At 50.8% G+C, this 23,569-nt stretch overlaps 1 protein-coding gene across 5 annotated transcripts in view; it reads right to left on the bottom strand.

Moving 5' to 3' along the window:
* TTC28 (tetratricopeptide repeat domain 28) overlaps positions 1-23,569 on the bottom strand; it is a 165,338-nt gene that overhangs the window by 82,696 nt on the left and 59,073 nt on the right. The window contains exon 1 of one of the 5 annotated variants that reach the window (XM_061603479.1): positions 10,611-11,192. The exons of the other annotated variants lie outside the window; for them this stretch is intronic. Within the exon in view, the coding sequence (XP_061459463.1) occupies positions 10,611-10,637 (27 nt within the window). The 5' untranslated portion in view covers positions 10,638-11,192. Of the gene's footprint in view, positions 1-10,610; positions 11,193-23,569 lie in introns of those variants that run through there. 5 annotated transcript variants of the gene reach the window in all.

The raw sequence follows: 23,569 nt of genomic DNA, 5'->3' as shown, positions 1-23,569 counted from the left end.
TAATCGCCCACCTTTCCAAACAAAACTCTCTCAAAGTGGCTTACATAACAACAAATTACCGCTTCAATAATAGTAAAGTGAAAAACAGATTTAAAAATACAATACAATATCTACAAGGTACCTACAAGCTTAACAAAGCATCAATAGTAACATTCAGCCCATACTATAAAACACAAATTCAGCCAAGCCATTAGAGCTAAAAGGACCACTATTAAAAAGTCCCCCATGCATTGTTCAAAGCGAACAGGCCTTCAAAGACATTCTAAAGGGAGGAAGTACAGTAGCTTTCCAGAGATCAATTTGCAATGAACTCCAAAGCTGTGGGGCCACCGCAAAAAAGGCTCTCTGCCTTATACCCAACCATTTCACCAACCATGGTGGCGGTCAAACAAGAGAGGCCTCTGCCATTGATCTTAATATACGGGCAAGCTGATGTGGGCACAGGCCAAGGATCCTTCAGGTAACTCGGACCAAACTCAACAGCAAGATGGAAATCTCTCTCTCTCTCTCTCTCTGTGTGTGTGTATGTGTGTGTGTGTGTTTTAAGGGCCAGTCCCTCCCTCCCTCCATTCTCCAGGGACCACCCCTGTTCTTTCCAACTGGTCTTAATCCAGAGGTCAGATGCTTTTTGCCCCTGCTGGGAACAGAGGAAAAAGCAGCCTTATTGCTCCTTTACAAGAAGTTCCCTCTGTCTGCACAAAGAAACGGTGCCTTAGAGCATTTCATTCAAAGGCTGCCACTAAAGCAATTCTAGTTCTTATTGGGAACAAATTAAGACAGTTCCCGGGGGGGGGGGGAAGGGCCATCATTTCAAGCCATGATTGTGTTCTCTAAAATTCTCCACCACAGCAGCAGATGCAAAGGGCGGCCCTTGTGAGAGAGCTTCATGTCCCTGTGGAGGGCAGAAGTTGCCACTGTGCTCACCCACTGCTGCCTGGTGCTTGCATCCCTCTTCATCCGCCAGAATATAAGGCACCCCCCAACACCCCCTACCTCCAAGCCCCACCAGTCTGTCAATGGATCACAGCAATGACAAAAGCACACGGGGTGGCAGAAGCCTCCCCTCACCAGGTCCAGCATGGCCTTTCCCCCTCTATTTGCCAGGAGTGTGCGGAGGCATTTCTCTGATGAGCAATTAGGAAAAACTTGGCAACAGCCGTTGCAGTATTCATAGAAGCTGCTCAAAGCCAAACAAAACAACACAGCATACAGAATCTTCCATGGGCTGCTCCTTTAGAGTTCTCGCTGAAAGAAAGGGAAAGACAAGCAACCCTGGAGATCCAAGTTTCCCCAAAAGCTTTTCTCCTCAGGAATGCAGAGGCACCCTTGGCTGGGCACCCATCAGCCCCTCCCATCTCCTGCTTTCTCCTTCAGGCGAGGGAGGAGGAGGAGGAGGAAGATATGCCACCAGAAGAGGAGAAGAGGATGGCTGATTTGCCACTCAAGCCCAGCAAGTGGACTCCGAAACAAGACCCTCCAGCAACACGGCTGCTGCGGCTGCTGCTGTTCTTGGCTGGCCAGCCGGCTGAGGGCCTCCAGGCTCCAGAGCATCCTTAGAGAGGAAAGGCCCTGAGCTGCATTCAGTACCAAAATGCACAGCCTTCTCAACTCTCAGAGCTGTCAGAAGCACAGCACAGTGACCTGGAGGTGCTGCTACTAGGAGAAGTCAATACTCTGAAGGAGGGTCATGGAAGAGCAGGTCCTGCCAGGCACTGAAAATGTGGCAGCAGAGAGGAAGCCAGAGGAGTTTACAGCCAGCAGCAGACAAAACACAACATACTTTCCCCCACAAGCAAAGCCAAGTCAGCTGCCAGCTAAATGTGGGCTGGATGGAACAACTATCAGGTGGGTCCACTTGGCTACAGAATCATACTCAAAGAGTGCTTATCAATGGTTCCTTCTCAAAATGGGGGGAGGTAACGAATGGGGTACTACAGGGCTCTATCCTGGGCCCAGTGCTCTTCAACATTTTTATTAATGACTTAGATGAGGAGGTGCAGGGAATGCTTATCATATTTGCAGATGATTCAAAATTGGGAGGGATAGCTAATACCCTGGAGGACAGAAACAAAATTCAAAGGGATCTTGATAGGCTGGAGCATTAGGCTGAAAACAACAGAATGAAATTTAACAGGAATAAGTGCAAAGTTCTACACCTAGAAAAAAGAAACCAAGTGCACAGTTATAAGATGGGGGATACTTGGCTCAGCAATACTACATGTGAGAAGGATGTTGGATTTATTGTTGATCACAAGCTGAATATGAGCCAACAGTGTGATGTGGCTGCAAAAAAGGCAAATGCTATTTTAGGCTGCATTAGCAAAAATATAGTTTCCAAATAATGTGAAATACTAGTTCACCTCTATTTGGCACCTCTATTCAGAGGCTGAAAGAACTGTGCATGTTTAGCCTTGAGAAGAGAAGACTGAGGGGAGATATGATAGCATTCGTCAAGTACTTGCAAGGTTGCCACACAGAGGAGGGCTGGGATCTCTTCTCGATCGTCTCAGAGTGCAGGACCCGGAATAATGGGCTCAAGTTGCAGGCAGCCAGATTCTGACTGAACGTCAGGAAAAACTTTCTAACTGTTACAGCGGTACATAATGGAACCAATGACCTAGAGAGGTGGTGGGCTCTCCAGTCCTGGAGGCATTCAAAAGGCAGCTGGACAGCCACCAGTCAGCTACAGCTGGATTCCTGCACTGAGCAGGGGGTTGGACTTGATGGCCTTATAGACCCTGATTCTATGAAGCAGTAAGCAAGATAGATTTCCAAGAATGAACTGCATGGACCTTACTGAATAGAGCACTGGCATTTACTAAGGAATGGCAGCAAAGAGATCAACCGGGACACATAGCCCTTTGCAGAAGGAAGCAAAGCTGTCAGGCGGAATACCAGCTGCCGGGGAAGACAAGTGAGGCGAATGCTGTTGCGGTGGTGCTCATGTCCTGCCTGGAGGCTTCCCATAATGGGCATCTGGCTGGCCACTGTGAGAACAAGATGTGCTGGGGTGAGCAAGCCTCTGGTTCAATCCAGAAGGGCTCTTATTTGCTACAAAATAAAAATTTAAGAACTGCTCTGCTGGATCAGATGAAATGTTCACTTCGTCTAGCATCCCATTATATCTAGTGCACAACCAGATGCCTCTGGAAAACCCACAAGCTGTGCATGAGGGCAACAGATGCTTCTCTCCTGAGGACTAAACATGCCCAGTTCTTTCAGTCTCTCCTCATAGGGATTTGTTTCCAGTCCCCGATCATCCTGACTCTCATCAGCTTCACTGGATGATCCCAATGTCTAACACGAGAGGAAAGTGTTTACGCCCACTTTAACCGCACAATGCATAAATCTTATACTCCCATTCATTAAGTGTTTTTTTAAAAAAACTAAAAAGCCCCGATCAGAGCTGACAGATTAACAAATCAATAATCTCATATTTAGCCAGACAACAGACACAAGAAAACCACCTCTCCATGCCAGTAATAGGAAAACAGGTACCTCTGGGTTTAGTACCATGCACTTTGAAATCCCAGCAATGTTCAGGGAGCCAATGAGAGGTCAGAGATACCAACAGAATCATCAGAATTCAAGCGATTTACTACAAGGTGACAGAACCAGACACGAATTCCTTTGACCTACATTTAGCCATTGGCTTTTCTGTCAACTTGAATAGAACAGATTATTTCAGGACACAAACCAAGCTGGAAAATCTTGGGCCTGAGAGGAGTGGAAAGACCCTGCAGCACAACTATTTCCGTGTTAGGCATCTGAGCCAAGACTAAATTTCACAGAAACTGAGCCAGAAGGAGTCAACATGGTGCCCTGCAGATATGATTCTCACTACAACTCCTGTTGTCCCTGACCATCGACCCTCCTGGCTGGCGGTGATGGAGCTGGGCGCCCAGCCACGTCTGAAGGGGACCATGTTGGCTACCCCTGGTTTACAGAGTGTGAGAGATGCTGTGGATCCGATGCCCACACCAAGAGTTGTCCAAACCACGTCCTCTCACCCCAGGCTCCCTGAGGACAAATGTGGTGTCCCAGAGATCGCCTGGCTCCACCCAGAATGCACCACTGTATCCAAAAAAGGAAAGGCACAGAGGTCCTGCGTTCTGCTTGCAGGCTTCCCAGAAGAGGCATCTGGTGGGCCACTACGAGAACAGGACGCTGGGCTAGATGGGCCCCTTTAGCTTGACCCAGCAGGGCTTCTCCTATGGAGGTGCTTGGGGGGGGGGAATTCCAGCTGAAGATGCTCATAACTGCCAGGAAGGTGCATGGGACTGGTGTGGAGGAGCGGATGCCAGAAGAGGCAGGTAATAACCAAGAGGCTTGGAGCAGGGCTCCGTCTATGGTGCAGTGGCAATAAGCCGGGGGGCAGGGGGGAGGAGATGGTGACATGGCAAATTGTTTTAAATTTTTTAATTGGGTTTTAAATTGTTTTTAAAAGATGTGTTTTAAATTTGTGTATTTGTTTTAATGTTTTTAGTTACTGTAAACTACCAAGAGAGCTTTGGCTATGGGGCGGTATATAAATAAACAAACAAACAAATAAATAAATAAAGTGCCCCTGGAAGAAAGGGGGCCGAGTACCCTCCAGCTGCCTTGAAACCTCTTCTGCTTAACCTCCACACCCCTCCCTGCAATTCAGTTCGCAGCCAGCAGCAGCTCTCTCCAAAGTGGTAATCTCGGGAGGAAAGAGGTTTTGCAGGCAGCCCAGAAATCTCCAGCTTATGATATTTCACAAGTGGTGCAAAGGGCACTCGGGATGCTCTCCCTCCTTCTGCACAATCTGTGACAAGGAGGAGGTTGAGGAAGAAAGCTCACCTCCTCCAGCCAAAGGCAAAGCAGCGTCACTCCTCGCTTGGAACCCTCCGCCAGGCCAGGAGCAAGGACAACACAGCCAGCAGGAGGGTGACAGAAGTAACTGCGCGGGGGAAGGAGCTGAGCCTGTGTTCACCAGCTGCTCCCTGCACATGCACTCACCACACTCATATGGCAACCCCGTTTTCAGGAGCGTACAGGTGATACATTACTGGGGCCACTCTGGCAGCGCACACCACACTTAAATCAGAGGCAAGGGAATCTCATGGCCTAATTAGGCTCAGGAAGGGTCCCAGTTTGACCCACAAGGCCATTTTCCCCAAACCATGGCCTCCTGCCCCATCACATGTGACGCCAGGTGTGGGGCAGGTAGAGAGGTGACTGCCCCCATGGTTCCTTGGCAAGCAGGGCTCGCTGTCAGCACTGATCAGCAGTGACAGCAAGCCTGCAAGAATTGGCTGTGCTATGGAGTCCCTGAACTGTAGCACAGCTGGCTCCTGCCCAAAGGAAGCCTGTTGTAAGCACAAATGTTCCTTTTTTGCCAGCTTGAATTCAAGGCGATGCCACAAAAAATCTTTTTCTGCAGCTACAACTTGAGCCACAACCCGCAAAGGAACATTTTTATTGTGACATCGGACAACTGGCAGACGGATGGCCCTGCACGCCTGTTCAAATGACCCACTGGCTGGAAAATGTTCCCACCCCTCACTTAAATTAATCTCCCCGCCCACCCCAGTCAGCCTCAGGAAAATCCACTTGCCTGTGCCTATGACAGTGCACATCCAGAGCCTTTCCCACCTTCCCTGGTGAAGTGCTTCAGCTGTTTGATCGTGGGTGTTTGTTTTGCTTTAAGATAACTTCATGAAACCCACAAGGGCCTTTAAAAAAAGAAGGAAGAAATGGTGGCTCCCTTACCTGAAGCACAGGAGCAACTGACAACTACCACATTGCTCAAGCAGCTGATCCTTCTGCTGCCAAACAACACCGTGAAGGCCACTGGGAAGGCAAAGGGGGCAAGGGAACTGACCCCTCCGGTTCTGCCAGGACAGCATGCAGCGCCCCACCAGGCATGTTGTAGAAGAAGATGGCCAACGGGGTGACATGAAGGTGCCCGTTTCAGCTGACTGGGGGTGGGGGCATGGCAAGGCAGCAATCGGGGCATCCTGCATAAGAAAGCGACCCATTAACTTGTGCTGAGTTTGCCTCCATAGCAGCTTTAGAGCCACTCATGGGAGCCCATGGCCAGTGCAAGATGTGGGGAACAGGCCTCTCTTGCTCAAGCTCGCCTCTGCCATCAGCGGTGGGCACAGGAGAAAAACATACAGAAGCCATTAATAAGAGGCCTGCATACCAATGAGACACCACACAGGACAATCAGACAACGGCCCTCAGTCTCACGAGCACCTCGCTTCTTCTTCCTGGCAGCCTCAGCCTCCCCACAAGCAACAAGCCACCAGCCCACCTGCCTGCTTGAGCTGTCCAGCGGGTGGACAGTCTGCTGCACTGACACCGCGCCTTTGTACCTCTCACCACAAGGCCAGACATAGAACCAGGCTAAGCTCTGGGGACTCGGGACAACTCCCTTCCATCATAAAAAATCTGCCTCGCGCATTGGGTGCAAACATCCCTCCCTCCCTCGTTGGAGCAGGAAAAGAGCTCCAGATCAATCACCTTTTGGGGGGCAGATGAAGAATCTGCCTCAAAATAATCAAGTTCAGGAGCACCTGACCCTTTCCCCAGCCAAGGGCAGCAGTGCAGATTGCTGACTGGCTAGCCTTTTTGACAATCAGAAGACACTTCCTCCTCCCCTACCTGGACAGTATTTCAAGTAGGAAAAAATTGATTCCTAAATTTTCTAATGATGATATTCAGTTTCCAGAATCCTCAGTTTCTTTAGATGAAATTTAAATAGGCTTTAAGAAAGCTAAGAAAAATAAATCACCAGGCCCCAATTGATTACCTCTGGAATATTATAAAGTATTTGAAGATGCTGCATCGGAACCGTTCCTTAATAGTGTAAGTAAGTGCACGTCAACCAGGGTAATGCCAACATCCTGTGAGGAGGCAAGGACAATAATCCCCAAAGCAAGTAAGAATCCAGATCTATCTAGTTCATACAGGCCAACTGTATTATTAAAACTGAGATTTCAAACTATGGCTGGCTATATTATTAGCTAAAATACTAGATTAAACAATAAATTAGTATAAAGAGGAAAACCAAACAGGTTTCATCTCTGATCCTAACATGTGAACTACTATTTAAATATTGATAAATTTTATAAATAAAGTAAACACAAATTAGCTTTTCTTTTCTTGGACACAGCAAAACTGTTTACTACACGGAGTGGATATATTTATGGAACTCTTTAGAAGCCTTTAATTTAGACAAACATTGTACTGAATGGATTGTACAGTATAAAGTTGAGATTATAACCATTAATGGCAAGAGCTGCCAACCTTTTGGGGGCTGTTGGAACATTTGAAAATTTGAAAAAGTACTGTGGGCACTAGTAAAAAAATGGCTAGCATAGGGGTGTGGCATAAAACAAAATGTCAGCCAAATCTACAAGAGAAGAGAAACAGGACCACAAAATGGTGCAGCCTTGCCCCGCGCCTCCCATCAATGGGGAAAAGGCACCTGAATCAGTCACTGTCACACTCACAGCTGTTGCACCTCTCCTTTGTTCAGAATGGAAGGGAGGATGGGTGGGTGACCAGTCCTGGCATCCAATGAAATGTGGTCTTGTTCAAGGGGGCATGTGGGAGAGGCTAAGCCGGAAGAGCGGTATGTCACACTGTAGATTTTTGAAGGGATATTTACTGAGACTTTTTGCAGGTGCTTCAGGAGGTACTTCTGGGCACACTGGCATCTGCAAGTGCCACTTTTGAGACCCCTGCCTAATGGCAAAATTTCAGATCCTCTTCAGTTTAAAAGGGGTGCCCCAGCAAGGGTCCCTCCATCTTCTCTATTATTTGCCTTAGCAATTAAACCTTTAGCTTAGATCAAGGGTAGCCAATGTGATGCCCTCTAGATGTTTGGGACTACAACTCCCATCATCCACAGCCAGCACGGCCAATTGTCAGGGATGATGGGAGCTGTGTCTGCAGCATCTGGGAGGGGGGCACCATGTTGACTACCTCTTGCTTAGATCAAACAGAGGGGTCGCTGGAGTTCAAATAAAGAAGCAAGACATGAAATTATGTCTCTATGCCGATGATGTAGTTCTTACAGTAATTAATCCAGAAGAATCACTTCTTGTTTAATCGTAGCTGTCAGGTTTCCAAAACCAACAAACAGCAAAAACCCAACAGCTGCCTGGATCAGAGCCACCCTTCTTATGCTGTTTTGCTCCTGAAAAGAAAAAAAGCCACAGCATTACTTGCAGGCGGCTCATGTCCATGTGCATTCTCGGACAATTTCTTGGGGTCCAGTTGACTAAATCTCACCAAGCGACTTGAGATGCTTACATGATACTGGAAGGGAGAGGAAGACAAGACAAAGTCCCCTAGAACATACTAGTGAACTAAGTCTGCAGCTGGAAGGCAGGTGAAGCCTCTACCCCTGGGACCCCCCCCAAAAAAAGCTGGATGTACTGCGAGTAGCAAGATCAAAGCATTCAGCAATATGTAATTTACTGCAATATGTTTCCACTGGAATGCTAACTCGCCAAAGCCTTTCTTTGGGGCTTGGTATGGATTGGCACCCATCTAACTCATGGCTGTAAGGATTGCGGATTTATTTAAGGAGGGTTGTTATTTTGTCTCTCCATTTGTTTTTAAGACTACATAGGTTTAGTGCTGGGTGCTTAAGTGAAAACCACTTTGTGCACCCCGAGTGGAAAAGCAGTATACAAATGCAAATGAATAGGATTGCGGTGCTTCCCATGTAAAATCAGGTCATCCTCAAGCTCCGTGCCTGCCAAAAAAGGTATGGTTTCCACTCCAGAACCACCAGGTCCAACAACAGAGGCATTTACACTCACACCTAAGTCTTCCCTTGCCATTTAGCAGTGTGGCTGGTATCTACCCACTTTGAGGGGGCAAAGATGCTCCTGCAAAATTACATAGAGCTAACAAACCATGAAACCAGAAAAAAGACAAAAAGAGTCCAGAGTTTACAGCGCATTCACAGGCAAGTAACTGACCCCTCATCTCAGAGGCAAAGGGCCTGGGAGCGACTGTCAAGTGCTGCCAAATGGCACTACAGAGGGCACTGCTCTTCGCCTGGAGCGGAGCACGGAGCCACTCTCTCCAGGGCGCTTGCCTGAGAGTGCTCCTTCCTGCTGCTTTCCAATCAGAGCACAGAGGGAGAGTTTCCATCATCTCACCACAGACCAAGCAGATCCAGAAGATATTCGACAGCTGAAGCCAAACGCAAAGCGCTTCTTTGACACAGAGGGTGGAACTGACCCTAGTGAGGACTGCAGCTGAGAGACTGAAGCACAGAGAACAAGCTCTGGCCTCTGGTTTTGTGATTAAGCATCGTCCGGGTGAACCAATCCTGCAGAGAGAACCCCGACACTTCGAAGCACCTCTTCCAGCTGCCAAGGATAATATTTCATCGCTTTGAGTCTGGGCTTCTGCAACAGCGGCCCAAAGGGGGTTCCAAAGATCTAATCACAGGGCTGCCTGCCGGCTCCATCGGATGACAAAACCAGACGTGGACAAAAACCCAGGAGGCAGAGAGGGCAGTGGGGCCTTGAAAAACGGCTCTGACAATACACCCCCCTCACCCCCTTCCTGGCTGCAGGCACGGAGGTAGAAGAAGCTCTTGGCGCAGGAAGTCCCGGGGAATGCCACACTGCAACGAGCCGCCTGGAGTTTGGACGCGGAGACGGCAGAGGGGTGGCCCTTGCACGTTTCTCGCCTGTGGCACCCCAGAGTACAAAGTGCCTCTCAATGACACCTGAAAGCCCACAGCTGGAAGCTGCAGCAAAGGGCCAGCGCTGGGAGCGGCTCCGCTGGATTCCCCCCCCCCAGAACGTCAATAAAAGGGTTGCCAAGCGCGGCTCGCCTTAAACGCCTTGCTGAACGGTGAGCCGGGTGGATGGCGGCGCCGCTCTTGCACCCCCAACGTGCTGACTGAAGCGCCTCAGCCCCACGCAGCCCCCTCCCCGTCAAGCGCCACAGCTGGGGGGATTGGCTGGGTCTGTCTGCAGAACCGCTAAGCGAGCTTCAAAAACTCCACTTCCAACAAAGCAGCCATATAAGGAAATGGCCTGAAAGAGGGAGATTTACTGCCAGCCGAGCGGACGTGAGCTCCAAGCAGCAGCGCGGAGAGCGAGCGAGGCAGAACCGCCGCAGTGGCACACCGGCGGCCGGCACACGCCCCGTGCCCGGACAGCTGCACCAAGGCGCCGCCGGTGGGTAGCAAAGGGCCCCCTTCCTCCGCCAGCGTGTGCCTGCAGCCCTCCCCCCAGCCCCTGTCGCAACAGGGCTATGGCTTTCCCTCCTGGGGCAACCGCGCCGACGTGATAAAGCGGGCAACAGACTGATGAGCTGCCGCAGGCCCCTCGCCTTCGTGCGGGCAGGGTGGAGTTCGGCGAGCAGTGGCCCCCACCGGTTTAGCCCCCTCCCCTCCCCAGAGTGGGGGTGGGGAGGGTACCCGCCAATCCTCCTGCAAAGCGGCATTCCTCGGCCCCCCGCACGGCACGGCACGGCAGGGCAGGGCAGGGCAGGGCAGGGCAGGGCCCACCCCCCCCACCCCGAGAGAGCAGCAGCAGCCTTGGCCCATCGGCCGAGAAGCAGACTGGCGACCCCGCCCCTCGCCGGCCAGCTGGCTCGCTCACCTTCTTCCGGGGCTGCCATTTCATCATATTTGTATCACGCCGGGACGGGGCTGCTCGAGGTGGCGGCAGGCTCGACGTCTCTGGCGGCCCGACTCATGCTGCCACCGTCCCGCAGCCGGCGGCCGGGCGCCCGCTCACAGGGGCGTGCTGGTGCCGGAGCACGCCACGCCGCCGGGGCTGCTTCGCCTGGGGCAGCCCGGGAGAGGCATCCTCCCCCGAGATTCGGGCGGCCGGAGGACTCTCGGCTGCGGCACCAGGAGGCTGCCCACCTGCCCGCCCGCTGCCATCCAAGCCTCCTGCCGGCAGGAGCTCAAGCCCGACGGCTCCCTCGCGAACAGGGGGCGGCCTCGACGGGCACCTTCCCAGCCCCTGCCGCCGCTTCTGCTCTCCTAGAACCAAGGAAATCTCCAAGGGGCGGAGTGCCCCGCCCAGGGTGGCTGCAACCCCGCGGGCCAGCACTCCGCCGCCGCCGCCGCCCGCCCGCGCGCGCGCCGTCTGCTGCACTAACGACTTCCTCTTCTCGGCTCGCTCACAGCCTGCCTCTTCCACTCCAGCTCCGGCGCGGGGCGCCTCCTGGGCCCTAGTGCTTGCCGTCCACCCTCGCTTCCTTTGTGGCGCCTGCAGCATCCGATCAGGGAAACCTTCCTCCGCTCCTTGTCACATTTAGCTTCATTCTGAACACACGCAGGAGCTACGTTAAGAAACGCTTGGAGCCCTCCAGTAGCACACGGCCACGCTCGAGCCCGTTGCAACCATTTAGCATCAAGTTCCTGCTCAAGGGTCCCCCAGCACACCTCACTGCCTACTCTAGGAAATGTTTCTTTTTTTCTTTATTATGTGATTTATACCCCGCCCTTCCTCCCAGCAGGTGTTAACCTGGCACCCGTCCAGTCACCGTCCTCTGTTTCTCCAAAGGGTCTGGCGGGATTGCCTGGTCCAGCCAGCGGCGGTTCCCAAAGGAAGCCCTGCATTATAAGGCTGCTCCGGCGCTCAAGGCTTGACAAAACCTAACAAAGAAAATAGTAGTGGCTCCGGCTGGCGTCAGGCGACGGGCATGTGCAGGATTTCAGAAACAGCATTTACTGCCATGTTCCAGCATTTTTGACTTCTTGCCCGGTCCATCAAACAGGAAAGAAACACCTTTTCCCTTCTGACCTAACCAACTTTCCATTTTTGAACTATGTTCCATAATAAATGTCCATGGCAATAAATGCTATTGTGTAAACACTATCCTTAAACTCAGCTCTCTTCCAATTGGGCAACTGAGAATTGTGAGCCCAAATAGTGTCTCCGCAAGACCCTCCCATGCCGGTTGTCAAACTGTCACCTTGTGCAGACTTATTTAGCGGAACAGCCCACCGAACTTAGGAGCTCAAGGCAAGAGAGCCTCTGCGGCACACCAAAGTGAGTTCTCTCTGCTTAGCAAAGCAGCAGCTCCTTGCACCAGATCGTCTCTGAGGCTTCTGAACCGCCCAGGCTCTGGCTTTTCCACAGCAAGGCTGTTCCAGGTGGGTTCACAACAAGGCTCCTCTCAGCCCTAGCAGTGGACACGAAGCAGAAGGCCAAGCTCTGACTTGGGGTGTGTCTGTAAAAAGCAGCCCGGCCTGACCTTGGCAGTTCAAGCAAGGAGAAGGTCACTAGTCCAGGGAGATGAGCAGGGCTTCCACATGTAGCCCAATCCCTACCCTTTCCCCACAACTGAACTGCCTTAGGTCTTGTCCACACTAGAGTTTAATGTGGATCTGAAGCTGCTTCTGGCTCTGTTTTTTATACTATCTGCATGCACACAATGTCCTCTGCATCCAAGTAGCATCCCACACTTCCTCCCCCCCCCCACACAGACACAAAAAACATTCCGATTTTCCCAGTTTGTAGATAATCCAATAAGGGAAGAAAATCCAACATAAAATTAATAATAATAATATTTAAATTTATATACCGCCCTTCCTCCCAGTAGGAACCCAGGGCAGCAAACAAAAACACTAAAAACACTTTAAAACATCATAAAATTGCATGTCACTCAACTGTGGACACGCCGAAGCTCATTGTGCGGGTGGGAGGGCTTTTTTACATGCGTGGAGACATTTTCACTGGGTGCCGTGTGCCACTTCACCCCATCCTTCCATTTCATTTCCATTAGCCCAAAGGAAAGGATGCAGCCTGTCCTTCTTCACCTTTTTGTTACTGAAGGCACATTCACAGTATTTTAATTTTTAAAACAGCTCTTTTGCACAGAAGTGCTCTTGCGTAAACAGCTGTAATGAAAATAAAGATAAAATTTGCGCTTGTAGGTTCAGGAGATGGGAAAGGAAAATAGGAGGGAGGGGAGGGGTTGACAGCTTTGCACAGGAGCGACTCCAAATCCTTGCTTGGCTTGGAGCAACACACATTTTTAAAAAATATGCTTAGCTGCTGTTTTGTGCAAACCTGGTATATTGGAAAACTTGTACTTCAAAAGTAAAAACATTAAAAAGGCATGTCTGCTCAGGTAAACAAACACCTGGACACATGCCCATAACAGACCTCAGGTTTTCTGGCTTGGAGGACACTGGTTTATTTATTTTTCCTTTGTGAAAATCGGTACACTTGTATTTAAAATAAATATGTTTAAAGGAGCAGGCACACAGCTCAACACACACCTGCTTGCAGGCCCACAGTGGACCTCAGGTTTCCAGAACTTATGGTGGGTGGAGAAGTACTAACTGAGGGGAGGGGACAACACCACACAGCAGCACAAATATATCCCATCAAGCACCACTCACTGGTGTGGACCAGAAACATCTGGATGGATTTCAGAGGCATAAAACTGAGAGCACTCCTGTGTGGACAAGGGTGCACAAACGCACACGTGGAAAGGGTGGCCCATGTTCACATGAATGCCCTCGTGTGGACACAGCCTTCATTCCAAAGTCATTTGGCAAAGAAGGGAGCTACTCTCAGAAGGGGTGGGAAACCTGAGACAAAAATAGCTGGAGCAGAGTGCCAGTTCCAGAGGGTTTTCTTAGGGCAGCCTGCACAACACATGCAAGGAGCAACTGATTACACCCCATCCAACCTCTCCCCACCCCCACGACATACACCCACACAGATTTGCCTTGTTTGCAAGGAACAGAACAAACCTTTATCAATTTTATTTCTAATTCAACCCCCATGTTCTGCACATGTGAAAAGCAGAGAGAGAGAGGCAGCTACTTTGCAAAGTGGGGGTATTAAAATTTAACATATAAGTTTAAATTAATTAAGGCTACCCAGGAGGTTTTATTGAAGGGTGGCATGACAATATTTTAAATAAAAAAGTGAGAAGCTGAGATTCTCAAACTAGATCAAGAATCAAGGACAGAAACCTCGGAAGAGCAGGTCTGCTGGATCAGTCCCAGGGTTCATTTAGTCCACGTGTGCCGTCTCCCTCCACGGACAGTCAGATTATTGTGGGAAGCTCACAGAAGGCATGAAAGTGATACACGCCCGGCAGCAGAGGTAGGGCTGCTAAACACAGTAGGTCACCTCCTCCATGAACCGGGCTAGTCCTTTTCTAAAGCTGCCTTATCCAAGGTCCGCACAGCTGTAACTGGGCATTTCTTGGTCGTCCACGTGCTCAGGATGAGGCTCAGAAAGCCACAGCAGCAGCCACGTGATCCTGGTGGATGGAGGGAAACCTGCCACAGGCTCCAGCCTTGGCTCTCCTTGTCTGAACACTCAGCCAACCCACCCCTCCCTTCCAACCTGGACTGCCATCACTACAAGTCAAAGGTGAGCCATAGTCCATGTTTTCAATATTCCTTTGCAAAAGACAAAAGGAGCTATGGGGGAAAGGGCCCGCCTCTCCTCTGAGCGATGCAGCCCTGGTTTACGTTGACAGTGAAGGCCGGCTGATTGCACTGCACAGTGCCAGGGTGGGAGGGTACCCAGGCTCTCTGCATGGGGTGACTCACTTCAAAAGGCTGCAAACAACTCTGGAAAATACTTTGTTTAGCCAGGCAGAATAAAGCTCTTTTCCCAGAGGTCTAATCCAGAGACAGGCCTTTGAAAAATGAGGGTCAGCTTATCTGGAAAATTCCACATCTAACAGGGGGGAAGGCTGCCCGCTTAGTGCTAATTAGAGAGTTTTAGTGTCACTTGGTTCAAGGAGATGCAGAGTGCCTCAACTGGAGATAAAGCGAGTACCCAGCAGCATTTATCATCAACTGGCAGATCAATGGGTTGGAAGGGCTGGGGAGTAATTCTCTCTCTGTGTGGGGGGGGGACTATCACAGGGCTCCTGTCATTAATTGCAAGTTATTCAACTGGGCTGTAAAATGATCAAACAGGTTAATGCAGGATTACGCTGAAGCTGCCACTGGAACAGCAGCCATCCCTGCATCACCTGCAGCTAAGGGGACAGGGAAGGCAGATCTGACACACTGCAGCTCTCTGGAAAACTAAACCTTTCCCTGAAAAGGCCACTTTCCAATGTGGAAAGTGAAGAGAAGCTACTTTGCTGAGCCCTCGTTCCAATCTCTTATGCTAGTATCATCTCAGGGCTATGAAGAAGGCAGGAAGGGCAGCATCCAAGAAGCCGCCTGGGCTTCAGCGCCTTTGAACAGGAATACTCACAAGTGCTCTTTGGTCTTTTGCATCTCCGTTCCTTGCAACGCTGCCTTGACCCAGCCGACAGCCACTATGTGCTTGCAGGAAATCCTGATGACCACCCTGCAGGCTATCTGGAGGTGAAACAAACAAGCCAAGAGTATTTGCTTGGCTATTGCATCACCTCAGGCTCTTCTTAACAAACCAGAGGCTGGATAATAAGAGTTCTGGGCCAAAGCTTATTCAGGGAAGGAAGGAGGGCAGGTGAACACTAGACGAAGGCTGGCCACTAGAAAACCTCCTCACAGGGTGAGAACATACCCTGCTGCATTCAAAATGCCCTCAAAGGGGCGCTATGGCCTGGAGGCACAAGACGCAGGTCTCCTACTAAAGCGGATGGGATTCAGCCAGAGAACCCGCCACCTTGAGCTCTGAAACAGAAGACATCTTCCACTTAATAAATAAAACAAATACATCCTCAAAACACACAGCCTATAAACTCTGCTGTGATCTCACAGGTGACACAGAAAGGCTGAGGTCTCTTCCCTGACATACCATGATCACAGAGCAAAGCAGCAAAGCTGATTTTTACAGATGTTTTATATTACTCCTTTTGTGGATATTGTTGTTTCAGTAATTGTTGATGGTTGTATTTATTCTTAAAATTTTATTTTCCTTACTTTTCTGTGACCTGCCTAGTTAGTTGTATAAGGTGACAAATAAATCTGATGATGATGATGACGACAGCAGAAACCAAAGTGAGCTGAAATCGCCACCTGAGGAAGGACTGAAAGAATTGGGCATGTTTAGCCTTGAGAAGACAAGACTGAGGGGAGATATGACAGCACTGAGGGGAGATATGGCAGTTGCCACACAGGGGACGGCCAGGCGCTCTTCTCGATCGTCCCAGAGTGCAGGGCAGGGAATAATGGGCTCAAGTTACAAGAAACCAGATTTCGGCTGGACATCAGGGAAAACTTCCTAACTGTTAGGCAGTACAACAATGGAACCAATTACCTAGGGAGGTGGTGGGCTCTCCAACACTGGAGGCATTCAAGGTTCAGCTGGACAGCCACTTGTCAGGTATGCTTTAAGTTGGATTCCTGCATTGAGCAGGGGGTTGGGCTTGATGGCCTTATAGGACCCTTCCAACTCTACTATTGTATGATTCTATGAATGGCCATGATCACTTCACTGCCATTCAGAAAGCACTTCTTGCCATCAACCCCCGTCCTCGCTCCCAAGGACCAGTTTGCAAGTGGGGAACAGCAGCCAGCACAGAATCAGCTGAAATGGCTGGAGAAGACCAGGAAATATTTCAGCTCCAGACTCAAAGGCACAGCATGGATGTCCTTTGGAAACTGCTCACATGTGCACACTTATCTGGACAAAAGCAGCTCTGGAGGAGGCTCCATGGCCGCAGTCTCTAGAGGAGGGGTGGCTAGCCCTGTGGTTTTCCAGATGGCCATGGTGGCTGATGGGAGCTGGGGTTGAGCAGCACTTTGGGGGGGGTCCCCTCCCCACTCTAGAGGGTGCTGTTCCAGCCATGGGTCAGAGTCAAGAGGGGCAAGACAGTGACAATCTTCAGAGATGCAGGCCTGCCGTGTCCTTGGAGGTCAGGGGAGCTGTCGGTGTGGGGTGGTTCCTGCCTTCCCCTCCCCCTCCCATCCCACTATGACAGTCTTGCGACCGGCCTCAGGGCAACTCCAGCAAGAGCAGAGTCGGGAGAGAGGCTGGAGTGGAAAATCAGAATTTCCTGGCTGGTGACCGTTTGCATCCTGAGCTCAGCAGCATTATTTTAATGTAATGTTGTGCCTTTGAATTATTTATGGGAGAGTCTCCAGGCACCCGATTCATTCCTGTGGTTCACTTGACAGGAAATGGATTTTAACTTCTGTTTTCACCGGAGGCCCAAACTGTGGCATCTTCGAGGAGAAGCCGATGGATTTTATGAGCTGCCTTAATTGTGACCCGTTTTTTAAAGAGGGTTTGGTTACTTGCTGAAAGTTTTCTGATGCTGAACAGAAAATGCATTGTTTTGAAGGAACTCTCCCCACAACCCTGACTGCCCCACTCATGGAAGACTGCCCCTCCATCCTGCTGCCATGGAAACATTTAATCTGATCAAGATGTGGCTCAAGAACACCACCGGGTGCTGAGACTCCGCCTGATCTCCCTGGACCTCCTGCCTTACACCGACAGAAAGTGACCTTGGCCTTCAAGCCCAGAGCTAGGCAGTCTCTCTCTCTCACACACACACACACAGCCAGGGGATTGCATCCATGCCCCTACATTATTTCTCAAACCCGCCCTGGCCCAAAGGAGGCTATGTTATGGGGTGGGCATATAAATGCCATTAATAAATGAAATTCAGAAATGGGATTATAGCTGCAAGCCATTGGTTGCCCCAGAGGAAGCGGTGGAAACTCGGCTCAAAGGGGGAAGCTGCAGCCCAGCACTGCCACAGGCACACACACACACACCCCATCAGTCGCTCTCTGCAGGACGCCTGCTTCAGTGCGTCGCCCCTCCCTCACAAACCTTCCTCCTCCTCCTGGCTCTCTCTCTGGTTGCCAAGCAACCCCAACCCCATTGCTTTTACTATCAACAGCGAGGACCACATCTAGACAAGGAGAAATGTATAGACCGAAACTGTAAAGATCAGGAGTGCTAAAATGTCTCATGCTGCTATTGCACATGCAACTGCAGGCAGGTAGTGATCTCTCTCACACACACTCTACCTCTTGAGCTGCCTGTGGGGACAGAAAGTCAACCTAGTGCCATAAATAATGTTGCCTCCAATCCCTACACACAGCAATTCAGTCATAAAATACCTGCACTGTTCAGCAGACAGACAAGCACCCCTGCTGCAGTATGATCACAGGTGCGTGCGTGCGTGCGCACACACACACTCACAATCCAGGGGCAGCGCTGTGTGCATCATACCTGTGTCCCTCCCAGCCCTTGCTGGAAAATTGCACTTCAGTGTGCAAACTAAGAAAGCCCCTGAAGATCTGCTTCACTACTATGATTGCTTCTGCTTGTGAAGTGTCTCTGTGGCACAGAGAGGAAGTGAGACCACCAATTCAATTCCAATTGAAAATCCATAGTTGAAACCTACCAGTCATCAACTGATCACCCTGAACAGTGACTTCAGCCTCAAGAGTTGATGGCCTCCACTGTGTGTTGTGACAGCCAGATCCTAAGAATAATTTCTCTGTTCAACTTCAGACTCTGCCTGCCTCTGCTCTGTCTAAATACCTTTTGGTTCCCAGTTTGTCGTGGGAAGCCTTGAACCTCCCATCAACAAATCTACATGCCCCCTCCTCCTCCTCTAAACTGCAGGAACATTTGGCAGGTAAGGAGAGGCAGAGAAAGAAAATCTGCTGCCTTGAAACTTCAAGGGCAGGAGAGGGCCCTGCGTGCTCTCCAAGGCGTCCTCCTCATGGCTAGGAGCGGCCTTGGGAAGAGCAGTTCGGCACTTCAGTCACTTCCAAAGGAAACTGCCTAACAGCAGCTGTTTCAGGCACACTAAAGAGAAAATGGCCCCAGCTGAAAGCTTGTGGGTGGTCAGACCAGGCAACCGTTAACACACAACCACCGACAATGCAGAGCAGAGGAAACTGTGTGGATCTGTTGGTGCTTCAGCACTTGGGGAAACCAGAGGAAAGCAAAGGACACATGATGACAAGCATGGCCTGGAAAGGAGATACGGGTGGGAAGACAAACGGCATTCATTAATTTCCTTTCAGAAACACCGTGAGATGAATCGACTCATTTGCCAAGAGCCCTGAGTTGCAAAGTCAAACAAACAACTCTGTAATTCTTCATTACCACTTCATCAGATTTAACTATTTCGTGGGTTGCGCAGAACATGTGTGACTCACATCTTGCTATGTTTAAGAGAAACCTCCCTTCCTAGGTGCTGTGTCACCATGACCCTCTGAGGAAGTACACTGAGCAGTGTCCTAGCTGGAGAAAGGAGGCATAGCAAAGAGACTCTCCAAGACACACACACCCGCCTGCGGGGAGACACTAGCCAGGCAGGACAAAATGCTAGCCAATGGCAAGGGGCAGCCTCCAGCCAGGAGCAAGAAGAGGTTCAGGAGAGGAGAACTTTCTTCAGCACAGGGTTCTCAAACTTTCTACCCTGCCCCCAGCCCAGTTGAGATTTCCGAGGCCCACCAGTCACAAAATGTTGGCAGGTGGAGGCAGAGTTCGACATAATCAACTAGCAATTACTAACATCACTTACCCATCTTTGGAAATTATTAAATTCTTTGCCGCAATGTTTTCCTTGTGACAAGGGGTTGAATAGCTCAGCTTTCCTCAAACGAAGGGCAAACATTTGACAGCTTCTCCATTTTAGGCAGAATTTGCTGGTCCACTGAAGCGGAGAAGGCTTTTTCTTTTACATATTTTCCCCTTCCCACCCCCCCATGCCTCTCAAAGTATTTTTACCCATCCGCTGCCATCTCTTCCTCCTTTTCTCTTTTCACACTCAGCATGCACTTGCTCTGCATCCCCAATTGCAAGTTTCTTTCATCCCCCCCTTCCTGGTCCTTTCACATTCACTTCTCTCTCCTATAACAGCATTCCTCTCTTATCCTCTGCCTTTCTGCCCTCAGTTTGTTCACTTGTTTCCTCCTCCTCCTCCCTCCCTTTATCATTTCCTCCAAGACCTCCTCTGGCCCTTTCCCCTCAGCGGAGGGAAACCTTCCTGCCCAGCACCTTCCCAACCTCTCTGTCTCTGGCCACCTTTCCTCGGCATGCAAGGAGTTACTGGTGCTGGCTCTGGTATGGCTAGAGGGCTGGGCTGGCAAGTGGGCACCGGGGACCACCGTTTGTTGGAGGAAACACTGCACCAACAAATTCTGCCTGCTTGCGCCCTCTACATTGCAAGGCCTTTATCAGCTCTCCAAAGATCAGAGGGAGTCCTCTGGTTGTTCACTGAGAACACAGGTGAGTGGACAAAAGCCTCTGACACCTCACAGCTTCAGTATACAGTGAGAGGGATAATTCTTTCATCCTTGGCCCCAAAGAAGTGGTTCACAGAGCCCAGGAACTCTGCCCAGTCCCTGAAGCCCATCAACATTGATGCGACTAAGAGAAGATGGTTCAAATCCACTCTATCAGCCCATGAAAACCACTCCTGACCACATCACACAGAGGAAGATCAAGTGGGAAAGCTTCCTCCAGAAACGGAAATCATGTACAGAGATAAGGAATCACACCACTTGGCCACAGCCAAGAATCCTTCAGCGACCCAGTGGGAAGAGGCACAACACCCCCATGCAAGCGCTGGTTTTTCTCAGTTGCATCACTGATAACTCCAGCAGCCATCGCAGTTCTTCATGTCTGTAACTTCCCTCCGCCGAAGCAGCTAGAGCAATCTTGGCTCTGGTTACTGGGGCAGGAAGGGGAGCATTCTCCACTCAAACAAAAAGTCTGAAAGGGGAAGACAGCAAAACAAAACCCCAAAACAAAAAGCCTCCGACTTATGCAAACTTTCTCCATTTGCAGTGAAGCTGTGCAGGAAGCGTCAGGTTCAATAGCTGGAGCACTGTCAGCCAGCAGCCTGTCTATAATGTAAATGGACTGATTGGAATGAGAGGTAAACTGCATTCAGCTCTCTCTTCCTCAAAGGCTGCACAATAAAAGGATTGTATTGCAAAGGGTCTGTTTTCTCTATTCAAAATTCTCCTGCACGCTCTGGAAACATAAGCAGGTTACAGCACCCATCCTGCTCACAGTTCCCCAAGGGATTCTGCACAGGATCCTATAACAGCCAGCAGCGGCTCTCAGCACTCTATGTGGAGTCTTCTCATGCTGATTTACAAGGAGAAGCAGATCTACGGCTGAGAAAGTGAAGGAGAATACACCCTGCATCTCTGCGCGTGCACTCGGCCAGGAAAACACCAGCTGGGAGTGCCAATTTAGGTGCAGTAAGTGCCCCCTTCTTCCTAACCCACAGCATAAAAGCTTGATCCTTGCTGGCAACAGCATTAGGCAAACAGAAGAATGGGAATTGCGCACGGATGATGTGCCATGGCCGTGGCCAAACACTTTCCACCAAATCCAATTCTCAGCTCACAGCCAGAAAGCCCTGCTGACAGCGCCTTGCTCTCCACCCCTCTGCTGATGAGGCAGTTCCTAAAAGGAGGTGGCGGCAAGAAAGGACCCCCCTGGGAGCAGCTGCTGGTGCCCTGGCGCACCTCCCTCTCCCCCTGAAAAGGGCGCCTTCTTAGAGCCTGAACAGACCACCAGGATTAACCAGCACCTCTTCTAGGCAAAGGTCTTCTGCCCTCACCAGGCAGAGGAGCAGCAGCAGCAATCACACGGTCTGCCCGGAAGCGGCCCCCTTCCTGTGGCTCCAGGGTGAGGCAACCCAGGCCCAAGGGCCCAACATGGCTCTCGGCTCACTCTCTCCGGCCCTAGACACTCTCTCCAGGCCCTCCCCAGCCTTGCCTTGCCTCCCCCTCCCTGGCTGGAAGATGCCCTTGAACTCTGGAGATGCCTCTTGCTTCCCTGGAGGGGGGAGAGGGGAGGGCTAGGTCTGAGTGTGTGTACAAAGGTAACATTTGTGGCTCTACCCACTTTTGCCCCCGCCACCACTAGCAGCCCCTCCCCCTCAGAGGTTGCCCAGAGGGCAATGCGCCCCTTGGGCTGACAAGGCATCCCTGCTCCTGCCCCACATGACCACTGATGATCAGAGAGCCGGTGGTCTTCCAGACCAAGGGTCTGGCTCTGGATTCCTCACAACAAAAGCAATCTCCTTGAGACTGTCAGTCAGCATCACTGTCCAGCTCTGGCAGTCCCAGTTCCTCCCTCAGACTTCTGCTCTTCCAGAAGGCCAGAGAAGTCCTGTCTGGAAGATAAACTTCCTGCAGCCCATGTGTGCCCTGAGTCAGTTGGCATCTAACCGAAGTTTAGGCGCAAGTAGTTTCATGCAAGACCAGCCCTGAAAGCAGCCAGAATTTATATATGCCAAGGAGAACTCGCTCTCTGGTGTGGAAGGCCGCCACCACCGCTGCCTCTTGGTAGATTATTATGTTCCTGCAGCTGCAGGCTCCAAGCATTTCCTCTTGGAAGAGTTACCCAGGGGCACAACAGCACAGGTTCAGGTACTGCACAATGCAGCCCCCCCCCCGCATTGCCTTCATGCATCGTTCAACCCAGCCTTGACTGTTATCTGCCCTCCCTGCCAAGCCTGCTGTTAGCAGAGCTCCCAGCAGCAGCTGCAGGTATTTGCAGTCATTCAGACTTCAGTATTGTTCATCTGATTCTCAAGGCGCCAGGTCCAAATCGTGTTTCCAAAGGAAATTAGGTCAATATGAGCAGCACTGGGGCATCAGCCTCTTGCCCTAGCAGAAGGCATGGCATGTTTGGGCATCTTGTGTGGAGAAAGGCGAGTCATGGGTGAGGAGGCCCTCATTCCCATCCTGATCAGACTGAGAAAGGGTGGGAGGGGGCTCTACTTGCCGTTCTAGAGCCACAACCAGTTGCGTCCACATGCAGCTGTCCTTAAATGTAATGGGGGGAATTCTCCCTCCCAAGCAATCTGTGAGCCCTGCTCTGTTCTGTGTCTGGACAGGGTTCAAGCCAGACCATCTGCAGCCTGCTGGGAGAACGCCAGATCCTCTGCCCCCCCAACCCACCCGCTTTTAGTAGGATTGTCTCAGGCCATCCAAGCCCATCAGGAGTTAGAGAAGGAGGAGGGTGCTTGCCTCATGACCACTGCCATCGCTGCTCCGCTCTCTGGTCTCAGTGGCTCCTGTGATCATCTCTTTCCCAGGATGCCCTGCACAGCCCACCAGCGTCTGACGGTCCCCCTGGACCAGAGTGTGTGAGTTGCTGGGAGACTGACAGCCTTGTGTGCTGTTCTCCCAGCAATTCAGTGAGAAGGAAGAGAGACTGGGGGGCAGGCGGGAACAGAAGCTGGAGAAAGAAAAGGGGGGCTGAGACAGAGTACAAAGGTTTATGGAAACGGGGGGGGGGATGAGGGTGGCCAGAGAGACAGCATGCCATGGGTTACAGAAAGGAAGAGGCTGCAGATGCACCGGGGGGGGCATGGGGGTGAGAAAGAGGGGCTAACTTAGCAGGGGAGACCAGGGGTTTAACTGGGCAATATTACCAACAGAGTCTATATGTCAGTCTAGATACACAGCAATTAAAGATCACATTAACAGCACCTGGGATTTGACCCCAGGCAGCCTGTTGTGTAAATGTAGTTCTTGTGCACACAGAGCAATCAGCTTTGCCCTCACAGCACTAGGGTCCTCAGCTGAGTTTTCCTTCACTCAGGAGTGCAGGAAACAACATGGCAGTTTGTTCTTGTGCAGTTTGGTAGAGAACGGATTATCTTTGTAAGTCACCTGTAGGCAGAGATGGAG

The sequence above is a fragment of the Rhineura floridana genome, chromosome 19 (genome assembly GCF_030035675.1).
Source record: "Rhineura floridana isolate rRhiFlo1 chromosome 19, rRhiFlo1.hap2, whole genome shotgun sequence".
NCBI classification, from domain to species: domain Eukaryota; kingdom Metazoa; phylum Chordata; class Lepidosauria; order Squamata; family Rhineuridae; genus Rhineura; species Rhineura floridana.
This window is presented reverse-complemented; position numbering and strand designations above follow the sequence as displayed.